The sequence below is a fragment of the Pan paniscus genome, chromosome 6, assembly GCF_029289425.2.
Source record: "Pan paniscus chromosome 6, NHGRI_mPanPan1-v2.0_pri, whole genome shotgun sequence".
NCBI lineage: Eukaryota > Metazoa > Chordata > Mammalia > Primates > Hominidae > Pan > Pan paniscus.
The window spans coordinates 41215975-41240144 of NC_073255.2; the positions used below are offsets into that span (position 1 = coordinate 41215975).

The window sequence follows — 24170 nt, forward strand, 5'->3', positions numbered from 1 at the left end:
GGGCCTGACCCTAGTCCAGGATCTTCGTTTTCACTGTGAGATGGGTTTGTACTATTGAGTGCTATGTATTTGAAACCAGTGTTACCTAAACTTCTTCAGGTAGAAGTTCAAAACTACATTTCGATGTTTAGGTAGAAGTTCACATTTACTGTTTTAGGTAATTGTAAACTAGAAGAATTCTGTATTTCCAGATGGTATTGCATGTTAAAACAGGAACACTTTCAAAAATTATTAGATGTGTTCATAGAAAATAGATCCATAAGTGAGTTATAAAACATTAGAAAGTTTCAAAAATAAAAAAAGGAAAAGAAAAGAAAAAAGAGCCAAGTGTAGTGGCTCACGCCTGTAATCCCAACACTTTGAGAGACTGAGGTGGGCAGATTGCTTGAGCTCAGAAGTTGGAGACCAGCTTGGGCAACATAGCAAAACCCTGTCTCTACAAAAAATATAAAAATTAGCTGGGCATGGTGGCACATCTGTAGTGCCAGCTACATAGGAGGCTGAGGTGGGAGGATTGCTTGAGCCCAGGAAGTTGAGGCTACAGTGAGCTGAGATTGCACCACTGCATTCCATCCTGGGTGACAGAGTGAGGCGCTATCTCAAAAAAAGAAAAAAAGAGACATAAAAGTGGAGTGGGGAAAAATAGATTAGAAAGTTTCATGATGTATATTTACTTAGGTTGATGTCAACGAGGGCAATCATGATTTATCCCTGATACTACTTTGGTCACTGCCAGAACATTTGTTTAGGCAGTTGATGGAACTGACCTCATATGAAATGTACCTTCTTTTAAAATATTAATTTTCCAGGAGATATATTGAAACTCAGTCATAGTTATGGTTCCGATAGATTTTTTTTTTTAAATTTTAGGGCTTTTTCAGTTATTTTATAGGTGTTCATAGAAGCTTGAAATATGAAATGTTAAATATTTGTACTGGTGAATTTGTTTGGTATTGACCAGATAATTCAGTCACTTTTTCTGTCTCCTGTCGTAATCCTAAACCTCAAGCCAATTGCCCTTCTAACCATGCTTATTAGTTATTTTCCATGAAAGAATGTTTCAAAAACAGAAAACCTGGTTTCTACACTTGGCTCAGCTGTGTGACTTTAGGCGGGTAACTGAGTTTCTCTAGGCTTGATTTTTCTTATCTGAAGATGAGGTGATTAGGCTGTATAATCTTTAAAATCTGTTAGAATGCTTTCTTATTCTGTGTGTATGCACTTTTTATTTACTATTGTCTTAACACTATATAAAGTGTTATGCATGTATTTTGAAAATATTATTTAAATATCTTTTATTTATTTTTATTTTTCCATAAGTTATTGGGGTAGAGGTGGTATTTGGTTACATGAGTAAGTTCTTCAGTGGTGATTTGTGAGATTTTGGTGCACACATCACCCGAGCAGTATACACTGCACCATATTTGTAGTCTTTTATCCCTCGCCCCCGTTCCGCTCTTCCCCCCAAGTCCCCAGAGTCCATTGCATCCTTCTTATGCCTTTCCATCCCCACAGCTTAGCTCTAAATATCTTTTCATTAAGGTTTTTATAATATAAATTGTGTCTGCTTGAAAAGATCTTTCATATCAGATTTCTAAGTTGCTGAAAGAGAATGGGGTTTTACGTACTTCTGGTTGTAACTAAAATCATTTAAAAGAATAGGGAGGGGTGATGTTTTATTAATTTGTTAAGTATCTACCCTCAAGTTTTTCACGTGAGAAATTACAAATTTGAATGTCTTTTTTCATCTTTTTTAATGTAGAGAAATCTTGTACAAAACCATCGCCATCAAAAAAACGCTGTTCTGACAACACTGAAGTAGAAGTTTCTAACTTGGAAAATAAACAACCAGTTGAGTCGACATCTGCAAAATCTTGTTCTCCAAGTCCTGTGTCTCCTCAGGTGCAGCCACAAGCAGCAGATACCATCAGTGATTCTGTTGCTGTCCCGGCATCACTGCTGGGCATGAGGAGAGGGCTGAACTCAAGATTGGAAGCAACTACAGCCTCCTCAGTTAAAACACGTATGCAAAAACTTGCAGAGCAACGGCGCCGTTGGGATAATGATGATATGACAGGTATGAATTGTATAGATGGTATGGCCCATACATCTGTTCCAATAAGATTCAGTTTGATATGTTGAACATTTTATCAGTTAACTCATGAAAAATAAATGCTTTTGTTTTATCTATATGTTGAGTATCCTTTGCTTGCATATGGTTTGTCTACCAGTAGTATAAGTTGGTTATGTTTAGACTGAAGTAGATCACGATGAGGTTCTTGGACTAGTTCATAGAAACCTGATCTTAAAACTGTATTACCTTAATATCTGCAATGAAAAACACTTGAGAACAAACTATACGTGTTGTTAGCATTGCTGACCCTCAGCTCCGTGTTAAAGAAATCCTATTTCATGGATTCAAAAATTAAATAAACTTGAGGGACTAAGGTATGCAATGCTGTTCAGTAGGGGAGAAATAAAATGTCAAAAAACATAAATTGAGCACCTGCAAAGTATATTATTACGCACAGTGCTAGAAACGAATGAAGTGGCTTGATCCTTACCTTTCATGAGCCTATAATCGGAAGGGGAACCTGAGAAGTAAAGCAACAGTTATGCAACAGGGTTATTTATGGTATGATCAATTTCACTTATCGCCTGCCTTGTTACAAAAAAAAAAAGCTTTGAGATGACTTATAAAAATATCTGTATTTTGAAACCAGAAAAATGAAGTCAAGGTGAAGAGAAAATACGGGAAGGGAAAACAAAGAAGTGAAAAGTAAAGTCATTTTATTAAATGCAGACTGTAAAGTCTTCGTTTTGCTAGAGGCCTATGCGAAGACATGAAACGGTTATCAGTTACATGACTAACAAGCTAAAAGCAGAACCATCTTTGGCACTAAGACTTGCGATTTGGCACTAATAGCTGAGAGAACTTTCTTTCATGTGTCCTTAAATATGACTTTGTGGGAACCGATAAACCTATAAGGTTTCTTAAGGTAGGCAGATGTCCTGGCTCCAAGCTCAGTAAAAGCATTTCTTTTTTCTTTTCTTTTTTTTTTTGAGACAGAGTCTCACTCTGTTACCCAGTCTGGAGTGCAGCAGCACAGTCTTGGCTCATTGCGACTTCCGCCTCTCAGGTTCAAGCGATTCTTGTGCCTCAGCCCCCCAAGTAGCTGGGATGACAGGTGTGTGCCACCATGCCCAGCTAATTTTTTTTGTATCTTTTGGTAGAGATGGAGTTGCACCATGTTGGCCAGGCTGGTCTCGAACTCCTGACCTCAAGTGATCACCCGCCTTGGCCTCCCAAGTGTTAGGATTACAGTAATGAGCCACTGCATCCAGCAGTAGAAGCATTTCTAAAGTGAGCTAGCACAGTGCAGGTAGACCCCACGGTGCTTGCAGACAGCTCAGTGGCTACTGGGCCTCACCCAAGGAAGCATTCCTTAGGTGGTTCTCAGCCTGGCTGATTGTATCAGAATCACATAGACCATAGGATTAGAATTTCAGAAATGTGGTGGAGCTCAAAGATGTGCTTTTGTCTTATTTTTTTTTAAGCTCTTTAGGTAATTCTGATGCATAGCCAGAATTGAGATCAAGTGATCTGAAGAATGGGGCTGGATGGATGACAGATATTTTAGACTGGATTAAACCAGATGGACTACATATATTTCAGGCAGTCTTCCATACATATCAATTCTTTTAACTGAAATGTTGATAAGAATTAGGCAGCAGAGAGTTTAAGATTATGTTTTCTGGAAGTGATGATAATAATCTCAAGAGCAAACAGTATGTAAAATGCTAGGTATTGCAAATATTTTTTATTCTAATATAAATTTTTTTATTCTAATAGCATTTAATTCTTATAATCTTGAAGATATATACCACTTTTATCTTCATTTTATAGAAGAAGGAAACTGGGTTCATAGAGGCTAATAAACCTGTCCACGGTTAGCCAGCTCAAATTCAAATCCCAATGGTTTGACTTTAGAGCTCTTAACTCCTGTGACCTGCCTGATGATTTTTTTGTTTTTGTTTTTTTGAGACAGAGTCTCACTGTGCTGCCCAGGCTGGAGTGCAGTGGCGCGATCTCGGCTCACTGCAACCTCCGCCTCCCAGGTTCAAGCAGTTCTCCTGCCTCAGCCTCCCGAGTGGCTGGGATTACAGGCACATGCCATCACACCCAGCTAATTTTTGTATTTTTAGTAGAGATGAGGTTTCACCATGTTGTCTAAGCTGGTCTTGAACTCCTGACCTCAGGTGATCCGCCTGCCGCGACCTCCCAAAGTGCTGGGATTGTAGACGTGAGCCACCTCGGCAGGCCACCTGATGTTTTTTGGCACATAGCATAGTCTATGGTGTCAATTAATACCTATTTATTTTAGCAGTGGTGAGGTAAGAGGTAGGACTCGACTCCAGATGCGGGACTTGGACACTGGACAAGATAGAGAAATAACAACAACAACAAAGAAATAAGAAATTAAAAAAAAATTGAGGACTAGCTAAAACAGGGCCTGGGGGAAGCAGCTTTCCAGTGACATGCCCACCAGTGTGCCATTTCAATTCATCATTGCCATGGCAACACCCAGGAGTTACCACCCCTTTCCATGGCAGTGACCCAAAAGTTACTATCCCTTCCCTAGATATTTCTACATAAGCTGCCCCTTAATGTGCATGCAATTAAGAGTAGGTATAAATATGATTGTAAAACTGCCCTGAACTGCTACTCTCTGCCTACAGGGTAGCCCTGCTCTGCACAGGGAATCAACAGAGCTGTAACATTGCCTCTTCAATAAAGCTGTTTTTTTTTTTGTTTTTTTTTGAGGTGGAGTCTTGCTGTGTTTCCCAGGCTGGAGTGCAGTGGCACAATCTTGGCCCACTGCAACTTCTGCCTCCCAGGTTCAAGCAATTCTCCTGCCTCAGCCTCCCGAGTAGCAGGAATTACAGGCGCACGCCACCACACCCAGCTAATTTTTTGTACTTTTAGTAGAGACAAGATTTCACCATGTTGGCCAGGCTGGTCTCAAACTCCTGACCTCAGGTGATCCACCCGCCTCGGCCTCCCAAAATGCTGGGATTACAGGTGTGAGCCACCGTGTCCTGCCTGCACCTAGATTATAATACTAGCCTTCTAACTGGTCTTCCTGCTTCAGACCTCTGCCCTGTCCAGTCCCTCCTCAATTTTCACACCAGCGCGATTTTTCTAAAACACTTGCCTGCTTCTGCTTTAAACTCTCCCAGGACCTCCCCATCACCTCCTGATTAAATTCCAATCTGGACCTGCTCTTTTTCAAACGTATCTCTCTATTTTGACACATTCAGAATGGAAAAAAAATGTAACTCTTGCTTTTCTACTGCTTGCTTTAAACACCAGAATAGGATCTACTTATACACACACTCTGCTCATGTTACTTACCTCTGCTTTCTATACATTTTTGTTTTTCTGACTAGATTATCTCCATTCTCTGAAGCCAGTTGTCCTTCAGAGTCCAGCTTAACGAGTCTCTCCCTCCTCCAGAAAAGCCTCCCTGACCACCACCTTCCCTGCAATACCCTTTATATACCTCTGTTATTTTCCCTAGAATAAACACTGTCCTATCAGCAGATGACAGTTTTATTGTCATATTTTAGGAATGGGCTTAATAAGACCTCTAGCTCTTGTAACTATACTCTGTGGTGCATGCCTGTAATCCCAGCTACTTGGGAGGCTGAGGCAGGAGAATGTCTTGAACCCGGGAGGCGGAGGTTACAGTGAGCCGAGATCGTGCCATTACATTCCAGCCTGGGCAACAAGAGCGAAACTCTTTCTCAAAAAATAAAATATAATATAATCTAGTTGCAAAGAGTGAAGGCCTGTGGAAATGAAGAGGAGAAGCTGGATTTGAGAGATACAGGAGACAAACTCTAGGACCTAACGACTGGATGGTGGAGGGAGAAGGGAGGAAGAGGTCAGATTCCTGGCCTCAGTGACTGGGTAGTTAGTGATGTCTTTTCCTAAGATGAGGAGGAATATGTTCGGGGCAATTTCAACTTCACATATGTTATTTGGGATATCTGTGGGAGAGCCAAATGGAGGTATTTGGTAGTTGCAAGACTGTGAAGGATAAGCCAGGAAGGATAGTAGAGAATGATGTCACAAATAGAAAGGGAGTGATATATTTTAGAGATGTCAAGAAATACAAAGCCTGCAAAGTGTGTACTGGCATCTAGTGACAATGGTAAAACCAACTTCAGGGCAGTGGTACAGGCAGAAGGTCAGTTGAGTGAGTTAAGTGGTGCGTGAATATTGTGCAGGGAAAGAGGGGCGGTAGTTAAAGAGGATGTATATCAATGAGGGGATGTTTATTTTTTTTGAGACAGGGCCTTGCCTCATTGCTCAGGCTGGAGTGCAGTGGTAATGCTCTCAGCTCGCTGCAACCTCCTCCACCTCCCAGGCTCTAGCGATCCTCCCACCTCAGTGTCCCAAGTAGCTGGGACTATAGGCGCATCACCAAGCCCAGCTAAGTTTTGCATTTTTTGTAGATGTTGCATTTTTCATAGGTTTTGCCATGTTGCCCAGGCTGGTCTTGAAGTCCTGAGCTCAAGCAATCCACCCGCCTTGGCCTCCCAAAGTGGTGGGATTACAGGCATGAGCCCACCGCTCCTTGCCGGGATGTTTGTTTGTTTGTTGTTTGTTTGTTTATGAGAGGGAGTCTTGCTCTGTCACCGAGGCTGGAGTGCAGTGGCACGATCTCGGCTCACTGCAACCTCCGCCTCCTGGGTTCAAGCTATTCCCCTGCCTCAGCCTCCCGAATAGCTGAGTTTACAGGCGCCCGTCACCGTGCCCGGCTAATCTTTGTATTTTAGTAGAGACAGGGTTTCACCATGTCAGTTAGGCTGGTCTCGAACTCCTGACCTCAAATGATCTGCCTGCCTTGGCCTCCCAAAGTGCTGGGATTACAGGCACGGGCCCTTTGCACCTTGCCGGTATGTTTATTTCTAAGTTGAGAGAGACTTGAGCATCCAGTAGTCTCCCCACTTATCTGCTGGGTATATGTTCCACGACGCACCAGTGGATGTCTGAAACCTCAGACAGTACCGAACCCAATTGCCATCATTCACACCATCTTTCTGTGCATCTTCCACCTGGAAATGTAATGCCTTTTCCATCTTAACTAAGCACTTACACACACTGTGGCCATAACTTTTATAGTTTGAGGTATGACAGCAAAACTCCATGAATTTCTTTTATCTTCCTCACAATTTCATGGAAGAAGATTCATTTTTACCATAGATCTTAGCAACCTCAGCGTATTATTTTCTTTCCTTATTAAGTTGAGAACTTTCACCTTTTGACTTCAAGAAAGCACTTTATGGCTTCTCTTAGGCATATCTGAATTGCCAGCATTACTGCTACTGCTCTTGTGCTTTGGGGACATCATTAGGGCAAATAAAGGCTACTTGAACACAAGCACTGCATACTCCAGTAGTCGATCTGATAACCAAGACGGCTATAAAGTGATTATGGGGCGGGTGGCATATACAGTGTGGATATGCTGGACAAAGGATTCATATCCTGGTCAGATGGTGCAAGATTCATAATGCTACTCAGAACAGTGTGCAGTTTAAAACTTATGAATTGTTTATTTCTGGAATTTTCCATGTAATATTTTTAGACAACAGTTGACTGCTGATAAGGAAACTGGGAAAGTGAAACTGAAGATAGGGCGTGGGCTACTGTATGGTCATATACCACATATTGACGTTTTGATCAGTGGTGGACTGCATATACAATGGTAGTCTCATTATAATGTATTTTTACTGTACTTTTTCTGTATTTAGATGTTTGCTTACCATTGTGTTACAGTTGCCTGCAATATTCAGTAGAGTAACATGCTGTACAGGTTTTTAGCCTAGGAGCAATAGGTTTTACCACATATCCTAACTATATTGTAGGCTACACCATTTTTGTGGATGTGTGCTCTGTGATGTACAGATGTACACATAACAAAATCACCTCATGATGCATTTCTCAGAATGTATCCCCATTGTTAAACAACTCATGACTGTGCTTATGTGCAGACAAGAGTTTGTAGAGAAGGAGAGGGCTTATTTTGAGCAAGATCCCTGAGAAGGTTTTGGAGGGGCAGAATTGAAAATTCAGCAGAAGTAGAAGCTTTGGACAGGAGGGATTCCTCTTTCCTTGATTGAATTTGTGGAGTAGGAAGTGCTATGAACCTTGGCTTCCCTATATACATGCTCTAGGGAAGGCCTAGAATCTTCGTCAGTTAAATATCACTATTTGGGATTTCTCTCCAAATGAAGTAACTATGCAGAAAAACATTTGGTTGTTTTTGATTTGATCTAACCTCCTGTGCTATCCAATACAGAGGACACTAGCCATATGTGGATGTTTAAGTTAATTAAAATGAAATAACATGTAGTTTATTAGCTGCTCTAGCCACATTTCAAGTGCTCATTAGTCACAAGTGGCTAATGGTTACTGTATTGAACAATCAAACATTCTGTTGTACAGCAATGGTCTAATCCATTTTTAAAACAAAAAGTCTGTGAGATACATAATCTTAAATTGTGCAATGTTATATATAACACCATTAATTCATTCTAAAAATATAACCTTATTCATGATCCATTGAAAAATGGAAAAAATAGGTCTAATAGTTTTTTTTAAATTTCAGATTTAATATCGTTTGATTTAAAAAGATATTGTCAAATTTAAATAACTTGGAAGTTTCATGCATGCTAGAACTTTTCACTGGTTCTTAAACCTATTAATCTCATTTGAAAATTCTGCATAGAGTGATCCTGGTATTATACGTAAGCATTACTCTTAAACATGGTTTTTAACTCTTTTCTGAAAACATTTTCAGATGATATTCCTGAAAGCTCACTCTTCTCACCAATGCCATCAGAGGAAAAGGCTGCTTCCCCTCCCAAACCTCTACTTTCAAATGCCTCGGCAACTCCAGTTGGGAGAAGGGGCCGTCTGGCCAATCTTGCTGCAACTATTTGCTCCTGGGAAGATGATGTAAATCACTCATTTGCAAAACAAAACAGTGTACAAGAACAGCCTGGTACCGCTTGTTTATCCAAATTTTCCTCTGCAAGTGGAGCATCTGCTAGGATCAATAGCAGCAGTGTTAAGCAGGAAGCTACATTCTGTTCCCAAAGGGATGGCGATGCCTCTTTGAATAAAGCCCTATCCTCAAGTGCTGATGATGTGTCTTTGGTTAATGCCTCAATTTCCAGCTCTGTGGTAAGTCAGTATCATTTTGGTTTTGGGAAGCCTTTTCTTTTTTCGTTATGAGTGGTATAATACATCTGTGTGTACGTGCAGGTGGATGGGTGGATATATGTTTTATAATAGATGCATAGTGAGTTTATATGTATTTGTAAGATATCGGTTTCTTAGAAAGTGAAAATCTTTAAGTTGGGTACCCATCCGAAGATCAATGAGCAGTTGACAGCTGAAGTTATACTAATTTGATGCAAATCCAGAGTCTATAATGGAATGATAGAGCCTCTTCTTAGTCATTAAGGAGAGCACTGAAAATTAAGTCCTCTGTTATAATGCTTTAAATATATATATGAGAAATTTATATAAATTTATCAAATATTTCTGAAAAGATATATAACAAAATAGTAGCTATAGTTGCCTCCAGGAAGGCAAATTGCCAAACAGGGTGTGATACTTTCACTGTATATCCTTTTGAAATGTTTGAAACTTTTACTTTGTGCATGTGTTACCTCAACAGTTTTCAAAAAACAATCTTAAATAAAAAGGAAAAGTAATTTCGTGTTTCTGACCATTGTCTTTTAGTGTAGAGCTGGGCTTTAGAATTAGACCTGCATTGAATCCCAGCTGTACTACATAATTAGAAGTGTGGCTTTGGACAAGGTGCTTAATATTGCAGGGCTTTATTTTTCTATATGTAAAATAGGAAAAAAAGGTTATTTGGAGGGCTAAATAAGAGTCATAAAGCACTTAGCATAGTACCTGGCTATGTATAAGTAGTTAATCTATTAACTATGAAGTACATGATACTATTTTGTTAAATTTTTATTGACTTAATTAAAATGTAATTTGGTCTAATATAGTTAAAAATTTGATAAAGGTACTAGTGCAATAATATGAATAAAACTTTTTTTTTAAATAAAGAGTGATCATACTGCTAGTACTTCATTACCCATGAGTATATTATGCAGACTAACCCACATATTATGATTTAAATCATAGCATTTTTTAAGTTGGTTTTTTTTCCCAGATCTTTCAAATTTGTTTGATCTATTAGAGAGCAAAATCATTTCATTTTCATATATCTTACATAAAGGCTATCAAGTAAATAGGACTTGAATTGTTTTGTTGTAGGACTATTTTTAGATATTGTGAATGTTGTTTACCCTAAGTGTTTTCATGTTTCAGAAAGCTACTTCTTCTCCAGTGAAATCTACTACATCTATCACTGATGCTAAAAGTTGTGAGGGACAAAATCCTGAGCTACTTCCAAAAACTCCTATTAGTCCTCTGAAAACGGGGGTATCGAAACCAATTGTGAAGTCAACTTTATCCCAGACAGTTCCATCCAAGGGAGAATTAAGTAGAGAAATTTGTCTGCAATCTCAATCTAAAGACAAATCTACGACACCAGGTTACGTATTTATAAAAAATTTAGTTATTGCTGACTATATTCAGGATATCTATTCTCAGCATTTTAAATATTCAGTTGTGAATGGTACAGCAATGATTTGCCAGGGCCAATGCCTGAATGTTCCAAATGAGACCTCAGCTTTAGTTGATTCAATGAATATTTATTAACGTAGACTAGCCTATTTACTGGTTAAAGGACTTAATATGTTACATTTTAACAGTTTAAACATGCTTTTTCCAGGATGATCATGCTAGATTTTTTTTCTATATTTTTTGATTCAGACAAAGCATGTTTAACTGGAAATCACATTTTAGGGGCATAATGGAGAAACATTCTTGTAGCCAAGTGTGCAGAGCAGTGCTTCTCAATCTTGAGTATGAAGGCACCTCTAATAGCAGAGGGAAGTGAATGTGCATGCAAATGACTCCACTTCTAATTTTATTTATTTACTAAATTGATAAATGATAGAAATTTTTGAAAAAATTGCTGTTTATTGATAAATAATAGATGTATATATTTCGGGAGTACATTTGATAACTTAATACATTCATATAATTCGTAAAGATCAAATCAGTGTAACGAGGATATCCATCACCTTAAATACTTGTCTTTATGCTAGAAACATTTGAATTCTTCTCTTGTAGCTATTTTGAAGTATACAATAGATTATTGTAAACTATAGTCACCCTACTGATCTATCAAACACTGGGTCTTTTTTCTTCTGCCAAACTGTATATTTGTACTCATTAATCAACCTCTCTTCATCCCCCAGTTATATTTATCTGTGTGTATATTGTGTGTGAGCATTTACATATAAAACAAAATTTCTTACCATAGTAAACTGATACTCCAGGAAATGCCATATTTATCTTGTGGTGATTTATACCTTCTGGCACACTTCCACGTACTGTTAATTGAGAAACACAGGACTAAAATATATGGTAATTGAGTTTATTCTGAACTGTATTCATTTTCATTGGAAAGACTTTTAATTCTAAGGTTTAACTTTTTGAAAATACAACCTCTGCAGAAACTATAGTTCATCATAAAGGGGCAGTAAACAGAAATGAGAGTGGGGAAGCAGTTATGGGGTAGGTAGAAATCTGCAATTTCCAGTTGAGCCAGAATGACAATTGGAAACAATAGCAAGATCCCCAGATGGAATAGGACTAGTTAGTCCCAATTTTCTAAAGACTTAAGCTTAGATAAGAAGCATTCTTTTTAATTGTTCTTGGCTACTGGATATACCCAGAATCACATTTCCAGGGTTTCAGAGATATTTATTTTAGATACTTCATTGTATTCTTAATGGACTCTAGTTTGGAATATGGCCTGAAGTAGTAATAAGTGATAGGTGAAGTCCTCAAATTATGGCCGTGGCTCAAATTCTGCCCTTTGCTTGTTTTTGCAAATAAAGTTTTATTGGAGCACAGCCACACCCATTTACTTACATATTCTCTGTGGTTGCTTTCATTCTGTAATGCAGAGCAGAATAGTTGTGACAGAGGCCATATGGCCCACAAAGCTCAAAATATTTAGTGCCTGGCCCTTTATAGGAAAATATATGCTAATCTTTGATATAGATAAGCCTATTTTTTTATAATACAACCTTAGAATCCTCTTAATGGGAGTGATATAGGCCCAATTTGCCCTACTTTAAATTTACTTCATACTATTTCAGTGAGTGCTGTGGGGTTTTTTGTTTTGTTTTGTTTGCTGTTTTTTGTTTTTGAGACAGGGTCTCACTTTGTCACCCAGGATGGAGTGCAGTGAGTGGCATGATCTCAGCTTACTGCCGCCTCGACCTCCCAGATTCAAGAGATCCTCCTGCCTCAGCCCACCAAGTAGCTGGGACTATAGGCATGCCACTACAAGTGGTTAATTTTAGTATTTTTTATAGAGATGGGGTTCCTCCATGTTGCCCGGGCTGGTCTCGAACTCCTGAGCTCAAGAGATCCACCCGCCTCGGCCACCCAGAGTACTAGGGTTACAGGTGTGAGCCACTGCACCCAGCTGAATACTATTTTAAGACACTGTAAAGTCAAGGTGTCCTTTTGATAAAATGAATAATCCCTAATTTTCCTTCTGAAGGAAAAAAAGGCAAAATTCCTTTATTTTCACGTTAGGCTTCCTAAAAGCAGGGTAAAATAAATTGACTATAGATATATGTAAGTTGTTGGAAGTTACCATGGCCAGCACACTTCGTGATGAAGGTAGATTTATTAATATACATACAGTCAATTTCTAATTATTTAAATTCTGGTTGTTCAGTTTGAGAGTTTTCTAAGCCCTACTGCCCTCTCCTCATTCTACCTTTTCAAAAAAAAATTTTTTTTTTAAATAACTAAATTCTATGAGTAGGTTTTAGGGCATGTACTTAAATAGAATAGTAAACTTTTTAAAATTTTGAAGTATTTTTATAGTCTACTTTGTGAATGAATATTCCTGATAGAATCAAAGCATTTTGAAGCTGTAATGTAGTTTAGAACTTTTTCCATAGAAATCGTAATAATTTTTTATTTTGAATAGCCTCCAAAAATGTGTGTGTTTTCTGTAGGAGGAACAGGAATTAAGCCTTTCCTGGAACGCTTTGGAGAGCGTTGTCAAGAACATAGCAAAGAAAGTCCAGCTCGTAGCACACCCCACAGAACCCCCATTATTACTCCAAATACAAAGGCCATCCAAGAAAGATTATTCAAGCAAGACACATCTTCATCTACTACCCATTTAGCGCAACAGCTCAAGCAGGTATGGTGTACTGCATTTAACATTATTCATCACATGGTCTCTGCATAGAACCTAGAAATCAAAATGGGTTCTGATGCCAGTCTTTTTGACTGAGATAAGTAGCATCTTGATTTTCTGTATCACTAATTTCAGACAAGATTGGGCACATTCAGGGTGGTATGGCTGTAGACAGTATCACTCATCTCAAATTAGAAATATTGTCCTGAATTCCATGTGTATTATGAACTTTTTAAACTGAAAACTGTTTAAACTTTTTAAACAGTTTAAAACTGCAAACAAGGAAAATTTTAGTAGTGTTTGGATGTTAAACATGCTACCGGCTCTTGTGTAAAATACAGCTTTTGATGGGTTTAGGAACGTCAAAAAGAACTAGCATGTCTTCGTGGCCGATTTGACAAGGGCAATATATGGAGTGCAGAAAAAGGCGGAAACTCAAAAAGCAAACAACTAGAAACCAAACAGGTAATGTAAACAAGAAATATAAAAACGAACTTGGTCCCCAAATAGTTGGGATCTAATTTGTAGTTCTGTATTGGCAAATAATTCTTTACACATTTTTCTTTTCCAATTAACTCTGTCACTTTTCGTTTATAAATCCCTTAAATGTGTGTACCAACTCTTGCTTTTCTTGTGATATTTTTCTATTTCAGTGGAACTCTTCACCATATTCATTGATGACCTTAAAATCAAATTTTACAAAAATTATTTTCATCATTCATTTGATTTCAGAGTCTACTTAATATTCCACTTAGATGGTGGTTCTAAAATATTTCGAGAGTCTACTTTTCTCAATGATGATTGTATACCTTTCCCCAGACACCATGTCTTTAGACTATCTGGGATCCTTTCAGTCACCACATACCTCCCAGATTGCTCTTTATTCCGGTCAAAGTTCATTAATCAGCCTTCAACAAAATCTCTACAATGTAAGCTGTGTTCTGTTTAATTTACATGTCTACAAAGTACTGTGTTAGGATATGTTTTTAAGCTAATAGAATTATATTTACAGTGGGGACTAATAGAAAGTAAAATAACAGTAAATTTAACCAGTATTCTTTGAGAAAGATCTACTTGATTGATTTGTTTTTTTATCAGTTCACTTGCTTAACAAATCACATTTCCCAGAGTTCTGATCTCAACCTTTTTTTCTCAGTTGCTCTGGAACATCTCTTCCCTGTCCACATACCTAGATTCCGATAATCACTGAAATGCTGATGATGCTCAGCTCCGTTGTGCTGATATCTCTCCTGAGCTTTAGGTGTGGTTGGCTAGCAAAGCCTGCTATGCTTTGCTGTAGTATCTTCCCCTTGTAGTCTCTGTCTTCTCTTGTTGGTTTGCTCTATACCTTGTCATCTAAAACAATCTGGAAGTTCTTCCTTGACTTCTTCCTCTTGTTTACTGTGTCTTCCCTTCTGCTTGCCCCTAGCACACATATGCATAAACACACACGTGCAGTGATAAGTTTTCTAAATCTGTCACCCACCTGCCTCGTCTTCCATATTTTCCTCTGCTATTACCGAAGTTACTGCCGTAGCTTTGTACTGAACATCCTGCTTCTAGTCTCGCTACCCTCCAATCCACCTTATCAGTTGCTGCCAGAGAAATATATATATATATATATTTTTTTTTGACATGGAGTTTCACTCTTATTGCCCAGGCTGGAGTGCAATGGCACGGTCTTGGCTTACTGCAACCTCCACCTCCCGGCTTCAAGCGATTCTCCTGCCTCAGCCTCCTAAGTAGCTGGGATTACAGGCATGCGCCACCACACTTGGCTAATTTTGTATTTTTAGTAGAGATGGAGTTTCTCCATGTTGGTCAGGCTGGTCTTGAACTCGTGACCTCAGGTGATCTGCCCGCCTCAGCCTCTCAAAGTGCAGGGATTACAGGTGTGAGCCACCACACCCGGCCGAGAAATATTTTTAAAAGACGCATATTCATGTATTCACTTGCTTAAAATCTTGAAGTGCTCCTCATAGTCATCATCAGAAAAAATGCGTAAACTGCTTGGCTTGACATATAGAATGATTCCTCACCTGGCTCCTCCCCACTGCTCCTCCACAGGTATGCTTCAATCCTGCCATGCAGGCTATTTGCAGTTTCTCAAATATACCCATGTTTTTATATCTCTCTGCCTTTGCCTTCTGTTCTCTGCCAGGAATATTTCCCTGGTGAGCTCCTACTTCATTAAGAATAGGTCAAACTTTAATCCCCTCTAGGAATTCTTCCTTTTCTCAAAGTGTCCCACTTTTTTTCACCCATGTCATCCTGTGTATACCTCAACTAGAATATTTATCTTCCTGTGAATGTTGTAAGTTTGCATTCCACCACTGCCTATGGGAGTCTTCTCCACCTCTGTGTCCTTAGTGCCTGGCTCAGACTAGGGGCTCAACAAACTTGTATTTGAAGGAAGGAAGAAATGCGTTTGCTGATCCTTCCCATCAGCATATAACAAGCTATTATCTGCCATCTGAAAAAAAAAACAACTCTTGCCACCCATTCCCCTCCTTTTCTTTGCCTCCATGTCATGCAGACTCTTCTACAAGTTATTCCTACTTGCTGCTTTCAGGTTTCCCCCTTCTCTTTAGAATTCTATCTGCTTAAGCTTTGCCACCACTCCTTCCACGACTCAGTATGCTTATCACGTTTGTCAGTGATCTTCACCTACTAATCAATTTTCAGTTGATTAGTAGCATTTGACATTGTCGATCACTCTTCTGTTGGGAGCGCCTTCTTTACTTGGTTGCCAGTGTATCATATTCTCATGGCTTTCTGCCAGTGTCTCTAGAAAGTATAGAGCAGGGTTCTTAAACTATTTTGTACTAAATAATTCCCAATAAACCTGTGAAATTCCTCCCAGAAAGTTGCACATATGCATGTAAACAAAATTCTGAACACAGTAACAGTGCAGAGCACTCATCTGTGGTCTCCACAGACTAAGCAGCTAAAGAGCTAGGAGGAAAATGTAGTTGAAGGCAGTGTCTTTAAAGTCAAGGGGCTCGGCGTGGTGGCTCCCGCCTGTAATCCCAGCACTTTAGGAGACTGAGGCAGGTGGATCACTTGAAGTCAGGAGTTTGAGACCAACCTGGCCAACATGGTGAAACCCTATCTGTACTAAAAATACAAAAAAAATTAGCCAGGCCTGGTGGCGGGTGCCTGTAATCTCAGCTACTCAGGAGGCTGAGGCGGGAGAATCTCTTGAACCTGGGAGTCGGAGGTTGCAGTGAGCCGAGATCGCACCACTGCACTCCAGTCTGGGCAACGGAGTGAGACTCCGTCTCAAAAAAAAAAAAGGAAATAAAGTCAAGGGAAGAAAGGAAACTTTCGAGAAGGAAGGCATGGTTGGTATTGTTACGTTTCAAATGTGGGTTGAGCCAAATCTACTGGGTTTTGAAGCAAGAAGTTTGCTGTAACGTGGCAAGAGCAGTGTTAGTGAAGAGGTGAAGGTGGCGTGCAGGTGGTGCTGTGTCGAGGAGGGAACGGGCATGAGGAGCAGAGCCAGTGAGTGCAGGCATTTCTTAAAAGTTTGGTCCTAATGGAGGTGATAAAGGAGGTAGTGGCTAGAAGAGATGAAGAAAAGTATGATTTGTATGTGTTTTGTCCTTTCTGAGACCTAAGTCAATTTGTGTGATGGGATAAGGGGTGATAATTGATGGGATGAGGTGAGAATGGATGAACTCAGCACAGTGAAGGGAACAGAACTGATGAGGACAATCTCCTGTGTGATGAAAAGGAAGGAGGAAAGTAGCATGTAGGGGTGATGGTAGTCTTAGAGTTAGGATAGCAAAAACTGATGGACTTTCTGCTGAAAGCTCCTGTTTTATTCATCCTTAGGAAAGGGAAGGTGACAGGGGAAATACTGTCTGGAGGAAAGAAGAGAGAGCTGACTCAGACATAGGAAGAATAGGGGGTAGTATTGAGGCTTAGATGAGATATGAGACCATAGATTTTATAGTGGAACCATTTGATCGTTTACTTTGCTTTTTGTGTTTTTAAAAAATTTTAATGTATTTTTTAATCCACTCATCTGCATGCTAATTACATTGTTTTTACACAACCAAAGCTGCTTCTAACTTGAGAGACAATAAAGTCTGGAACTAGACCTGGAACAAGAGTACCTGGGTTTGTATACTGGCTCTGCCAGTCACTAACTGTGTGCAAGATACTTAACTTTTTTGTGTCTCAGTTCTCTCATCTGTAAAATGGAGATACTAGTACCTAACATAGAGGGTTATTGAGAAGATTAGGTGAGGCAATAGATATAAGGTGCTTAGAAAGGTGGCTGGTGAGCTCTGTATAAGTATTAGCTGCCTTTATTTTACTCTTATTTGATTATTTCTACTATGACTTCATTCATAAAGTCTTCTTTTATTTCTTTGCTGAAATAATCTGTACAACAATATAAAGTCTTTAAACATACAAAATAGTGAATGTTCCTCTTAAATAACCTTGCTAATGAATAAAAAGACTCAGACGAGGGAATGTTTTCTTCTCTTCTTTCCTTACCTTCTGATCTGTTTTGTCCTTGTTCTCTTGCTCTTGCCCTCCGGGTAACTGATAATTAAATGGAATCCTGATGTGTAGGAGCTGTCACCAGATGTTATAGGTGTGGGTTGAGATAAGTGACATAGGGGTGGGTGTTTTTCCCTTTGTGTGGCTTTCACTTTGTTTTTTTATTGTTATTTTATTTTATTCTACCAAATACCCAGACTTCAAGGAGAGGCTTTCACTTTGATTGGCTTATCTGAAACTGAGCCCTGATATGAATTTTCATTCTTTCTTGCCACCTCCTCTCCAAAAAAATTTTTACATACTGAGAATTACCAAGAATGTGAACTAGCACTGAGGGTTTGTCGTGTTCTGAACAAGGCTGGGCCTATTCACATACACTGTCTCTTTGGTTCTAAGGAAACTTATACAGAATAATATTTAATAATAATCTTGTTTCATTTAATAACATAGAAAGATAAAATATATAGTTTTGAGAAATAAAATTTACTTTTCATTCGCTTTTTGCAGGAAACTCACTGTCAGAGCACTCCCCTCAAAAAACACCAAGGTGTTTCAAAAACTCAGTCACTTCCAGTAACAGAAAAGGTGACCAAAAACCAGATACCAGCCAAAAATTCTAGTACAGAACCTAAAGGTCAGTGTTTCCAGATTGTTCATGGTTAGTATGTAGAAACTCAAATGATGTTTGTGTGTTGATTTTGTATTCTGTAACTTTGCTGGATTTGTTTGTTCTAACGTTTTTTGGGGGGAATCTTTAGGGTTTTCTTTCTTTTTTCACTTTTCTTTGAGATGGATTCTTGCCCTGTTGCCCATGCTGGAGTGCAATGGTGTGATCTCTTGGCTCACTGCAACCCTCACCTCCCGGGTTCAAACGATTCTCCTGCCTCAGCCTCCCGAGTAACTGGGATTACAGGCGCCTGCCACCATGCCCAGCTAATTTTTGTATTTTTAGTAGAGATGGGGTTTCACCATGTTGGCCAGGCTGTTCTCAAACTCCTGACCTCGTGATCTGCTTGCCTTGGCCTCCCAAAGTACTGGGATTACAGGGGTCAGCCACTGCGCCCAGCCCAGGGTTTTCTACATGTAAGATCCTGTGATCTGTGAATAGAGATAATTTTACTCCTTTTCTAATTCAGGTGCCTTTTATTTTCTTATATAATTGCTCTGGCTAGGACTTTCAATGCTGTGTTGAATAGAAGTCATTAAAACAGGCATCTTTGTCTTGTTCCTCATCTTAAAGGAAAAGCTTTTAATCCTTCACTGTTGAGTGTAATGTTAGCTGAGGGCTTTTCATATATGGCCTTTGTTACGTTGTGTACCTTCCTTCTATTCCTAGTTTTTGAGTAATTTTATTGGCACTTTGTTTTTAAAGTAAAAAACAAATTGCAGAGTAGTGGTATGTATGCTATGATCACAAAACAAAACAAAATGATATGTAAATATGCACACCTTGGGGGAAACTGGAAAAACAAACAATAACCTGCTAATATTGCTGTCCCATTTCTCTCTCGGTGGGGGAAAAGTTAATGCATTTATGCCTAGTGTTCCATTATTGGAACGCTAAGCTTATGGGAGTTACTTATGTCCTCCTGCTCAAGGTTGTCACCAAAAACTGATTTTTCACAAAAAAAATTTGCAACCTCCGGCATAAGTGGGTTAAGAGAGGACAGGTGTTCAGGGAGGGATGTTTCTATACATTTCTGGGTTTGGATATTTTAAAACGAATACATAGTTTTATAATCAGAAAAAAAAAACACAAGATTCCATAATTAGAAAATTATAGGTTCTTATATATATTAATATGGTCTTTCTTAAACATTTTTAGGTTTCACTGAATGCGAAATGACGAAATCTAGCCCTTTGAAAATAACATTGTTTTTAGAAGAGGACAAATCCTTAAAAGTAACATCAGACCCAAAGGTTGAGCAGAAAATTGGTTGGTTTTTATTCTTTATTTATTATTAACTTTGCACATACTATAGGAAATAATATATTGATAGAAGCACTTATTCAAATTGAGAGTATCTCTGCTTTTTAAATTAAATCAGAATACACTGTAGCTTCTACCAAGATGTGGTACTGTTAACAGTTACTGCTAGCTCACAGGCGCCTGTGAAAGTGTGGTTAAGACCCTCACTGACTTTGACAGGGATAGGAAAGTTGCTGCCCTCCCACGCTCTGTACTGGTAGAGGGGTGTTTCAGGGAAAAACTCTCTGGGACTATGTTTTCCTCTGTTTTCATACCACCACAACAATCATCAACACAGAAGACTTTTGTGACCAGTTCAATTCAATTCAATTCTGACACTAGCTACATGGAAGTAGTGTCAGATCCCACAGGTTGGGGACTCAGTCCCCAAGACTGCCTCCTCTCCTTCAGATACCAGTTGCAAGTCCAGGCCTCTCAAACTTCCCTTTTTTTTTTTTTTTTTTTTTTTTTTGAGACAGTCTCACTCTGACGCCCAGACTAGAGTGCAGTGGCACGATCTTGGCTCACTGCAACCTCCACCTCCCAGGTTCAAGCGATTCTTCTGCCTCAGCCTCCTGAGTAGCTGGGACTACAGGCGCTGCCCCCACACCCAGCTAATTTTTGTATTTTTAGTAGAGAGGGGGTTTCACCATATTGGCCAGGCTGGTCTGGAACTCCTGACCTCGTGATCCGCCTGCCTTGGCCTCCCAAAGTGCTGGGATTACAGGCGTGAGCCACCATACCTGGCCCAGGCCTCTCAAACTTCTAACCGACCAGCTTCAAGCTGAGGTTTCTGTGACCCCCTCTTTAGCTTGGATTAATTGGCTCACAGAACTCTGGGAAATACTTATGTTTACTGCTTTATTTTAAAGGATATGGGTGAGGTATACGGAAAGGGGCATGGAGCTTCCATTGCCTTCCCTGGGGCGCCACCCTCCAGGAACCTCCACGTGTTCAGTTATCCAGAAGCTCCCTGAACCCAGTTCTCTTGGGTTTCAGTGGAAGCTTCATAAAGTCAGCATTCCCTCCCCCAGGGTATGAGGCTGGATCCTCTCTGGTGAGGGGTGAGGTGGGTGTGGGGGTCGTCTTAAGAACCACAATGAGAAAGATAGGAGAAGATTAGAGTCCTGCCGTGGGGCAGGTGAAAGGATGGCAGGAGAGTTCTGTTTCCTGTGAGGCCTAATGCACCCAACATTATAACGAAAGACAGTAACTAGGGATACAGCAGTTATGAGCTAGGAACTGTGGACGAAAACCAGTATATATCATAATACCACAAGGTGTTAGCAGCCCCTGAAGGTTATTATCGAACCCTGCCCTAAGTGACATTAATATTTTCCTATTATTGACTGCTGTGTGAAAGGGTAGCTCTCAACGATAGAAAAAGTCATTTGAGAGAATATTTTTTGAAAGTCTGAAGTCTTTGGCTATTATTCTACATTTGAGTTCTTAATGCTTTTACTTAAACCCAAGGTATTGAATCAGTTTTGATAGACCCAATATTCATTTCTTTTTCTTTTTCTTTTTTTTTTTTTTGTCTCAGACAGAGTTTCACTCTTGTCCCCCAGGCTAGAGTGCAATGGCACAATCTGGGCTCACTGCAACCTCTGCCTCCTGGGTTCAAGTGATTCTCCTGCCTCAGCCTCCTGAGTAGCTGGGATTACAGGCACCTATCACCACGCCTGGCTAATTTTTTTTGTATTTTTAGTAGAGACTGGGCTTTGCCATGTTGGCCAGACTTGGCTTGAACTCCTGACCTCAGTTGATCTGCCCACCTTGGCCTCCCAAAGTGCTGGGATTACCAATATTCATTTCTTAGAAAGTGTTATTGAAGCTGAAGATTATCTTGGTTTCATTTATTAGTAGTATTTTCTTATTTTTCTTTTTAGGAGGTGCTTTTTTTTAAGGCATTTTTTCTTATTTAGTAAGAATATGAATATTAAATTTTCTTTGTTATGCCTTTAATTCTTAAATATCTGAGTCACAGTATCCACCTATTGAAATATTTTTCAGAAGTGATACGTGAAATTGAGATGAGTGTGGATGATGATGATATCAATAGTTCGAAAGTAATTAATGACCTCTTCAGTGATGTCCTAGAGGAAGGTGAACTAGATATGGAGAAGAGCCAAGAGGAGATGGATCAAGCATTAGCAGAAAGCAGCGAAGAACAGGAAGATGCACTGAATATCTCCTCAATGTCTTTACTTGCACCATTGGCACAAACAGTTGGTGTGGTAAGTCCAGAGGTAAGAAAAGGCTAACTAAACAGGCCCAGGACATAAGTAAACTAAGTAGTATTCATATCTCCCCTTTCTTTTGTTGACAGACGGGCATTTGGCTCTGTAGCAAAGGGAATTTTGCAGACCTGTTGTCTGTTCTCTTAAAAGAAACCTTAAAACTCTTGAGTGGTTTCCTTTCGACGTTAGATGAAATCCAAAGAGTAACATGGCTTAAAAGGCCAGGCATTTGGGCTCAGCTTTTGGCTCTGCCATTTGCTGACTGTTTATTGGTCAGGTTATTTAAGCTCTCTATGCCACCATTTCCTCTTCTGTTAAACGAGGTTATTAATAATACCTATATAGTGGAGTTGATGTGAACATTGTTGTATTAGTATATCGGTAGTTAGCTCCAAACACATGTAACTAACATTTAGTTACAGCTAACTGCTGTTATTAGCTTTCACCCTCAATTGAATAGCTGCAGCTCTGGGGATTGATTCAACTAGAATTTTTTTTTTAAAGTATAAGTTTCAGCTGTCTTTGTAGTTTTATTTATTCTTTTATGTGTTAGGAACTTAGTTTGCTTTGTTTTTATGATGAATCAATCAGCTTACTGGATTTTTTTCTTAATATTAATGGAGAATTCATTGATTTTCACAGAATAAAATGAATTATCATTTAGGATCAATGTTAATATCTGATGCGTTTTCCCACAGAGTTTAGTGTCCACACCTAGACTGGAACTGAAAGACACCAGCAGAAGTGATGAAAGTCCAAAACCAGGAAAATTCCAAAGAACTCGTGTCCCTCGAGCTGAATCTGGTGATAGCCTTGGTTCTGAAGATCGTGATCTTCTTTACAGGTAAGAACATTTCTGGAAGGCATTCACTCACTAAGGGTCATGGTTTAGATTGACATAAGTCGTGTTATAATTTGTAATTATAATGTTATTAATAACTCATCTGTATAAAAGTTTGGAATAACTTTTGTTAGCCTCTCTTTCACCAAATGAGAGTTACATTCTGTTGTGAAATATTCTGCTGACATGTTCAATGTCAGTGTCAAATTCTGCTGATATGTTCAATAAAGGATAGTGCTCAGTGTGTTGCTGGATTTCTAATAGAGTGTAACTTACCTCCTGAAGCATTGATGCATATAGATCTCAAAGATTCAAAGAAACAGAACGTCCATCAATAAAGCAGGTGATTGTTCGGAAGGAAGATGTTACTTCAAAACTGGATGAAAAAAATAATGCCTTTCCTTGTCAAGTTAATATCAAACAGAAAATGCAGGTATGTACTTTTGTGGAAAGGGGCTTTGGAATGTTTCTTGCACTAGGCTGTGAGCTCTGTGAGGACAAGGGCCCAGCCTTACTTATCTCTGAACCCTGAGTGGCCAGAATAGTGTCTGATGCATAGAAGCTCAGTAAATCACATTTGAATTCAGTTTATTTTTGGAAAGGTACTGTTTTTGAAAAGTTGGAAACTCGTTTGATATTGCTGAAATATTTATTTTTAAACAAGTTTTTCATAAATATCCTTAAAGTATAACTATTAATTGGATAAAGATGTAGTGGGAAATTTGTTATGCTCTTCAAGGTTTTTTCATGCTAAGGAAGCTTTTTTTTTTTGAGACAGCATTTTGCTCTTTGTTGCCCAAGTTAGATTGTAATGGCGCAATCTTGGCTGACTGCAACCTCTGCCTCCCGGGTTCAAGCAATTCTCCTGCCTCAGCCTCCCAAGTAGCTGAGATTACAGGCGTGCACCACTACACCTGGCTAATTTTTATATTTTTAGTAGAGATGGGGTTTCACTATGTTGGTCAGGCTAGTCTCAAACTCTTGAACTCAGGTGATCCACCCACCTCAGCCTCCCAAAGTGCTAGGATTACAGGCATGAGCCACCATGCCTGGCTTTTAAAAAAAAATTTTAATTATAAAAAAAAATAGAGATGGAGTCTCACTATGTTTTCTAGGCTGATCTCACACTCCTGGGCTCAAGTGATTCTTGTGCCTTGGACTCCCAAAATGCTGGGATTACGGGTGTGAGCCACCATGCCTGGCCCTAAGGA

At 39.3% G+C, this 24170-nt stretch overlaps 1 protein-coding gene across 6 annotated transcripts in view; it reads left to right on the forward strand.

Annotated features, from left to right (window-relative positions):
- Positions 1-24170, forward strand: part of ANLN (anillin, actin binding protein) — a 63859-nt gene that overhangs the window by 7569 nt on the left and 32120 nt on the right. For 2 of the 6 annotated variants that reach the window (XM_003814965.5, XM_008967841.4), the window contains exons 3-12: positions 1763-2077; positions 8871-9256; positions 10424-10649; positions 13207-13397; positions 13752-13859; positions 18417-18543; positions 19735-19845; positions 21892-22127; positions 22817-22962; positions 23245-23392. In XM_003814965.5, coding sequence (XP_003815013.1) covers positions 1763-2077; positions 8871-9256; positions 10424-10649; positions 13207-13397; positions 13752-13859; positions 18417-18543; positions 19735-19845; positions 21892-22127; positions 22817-22962; positions 23245-23392 — 1994 coding nt within the window. The remainder of the gene's footprint in view (positions 1-1762; positions 2078-8870; positions 9257-10423; positions 10650-13206; positions 13398-13751; positions 13860-18416; positions 18544-19734; positions 19846-21891; positions 22128-22816; positions 22963-23244; positions 23393-24170) is intronic. The other 4 variants (XM_008967842.4, XM_055115839.2, XM_008967843.4 and 1 more) reach the window with 2 other exon arrangements.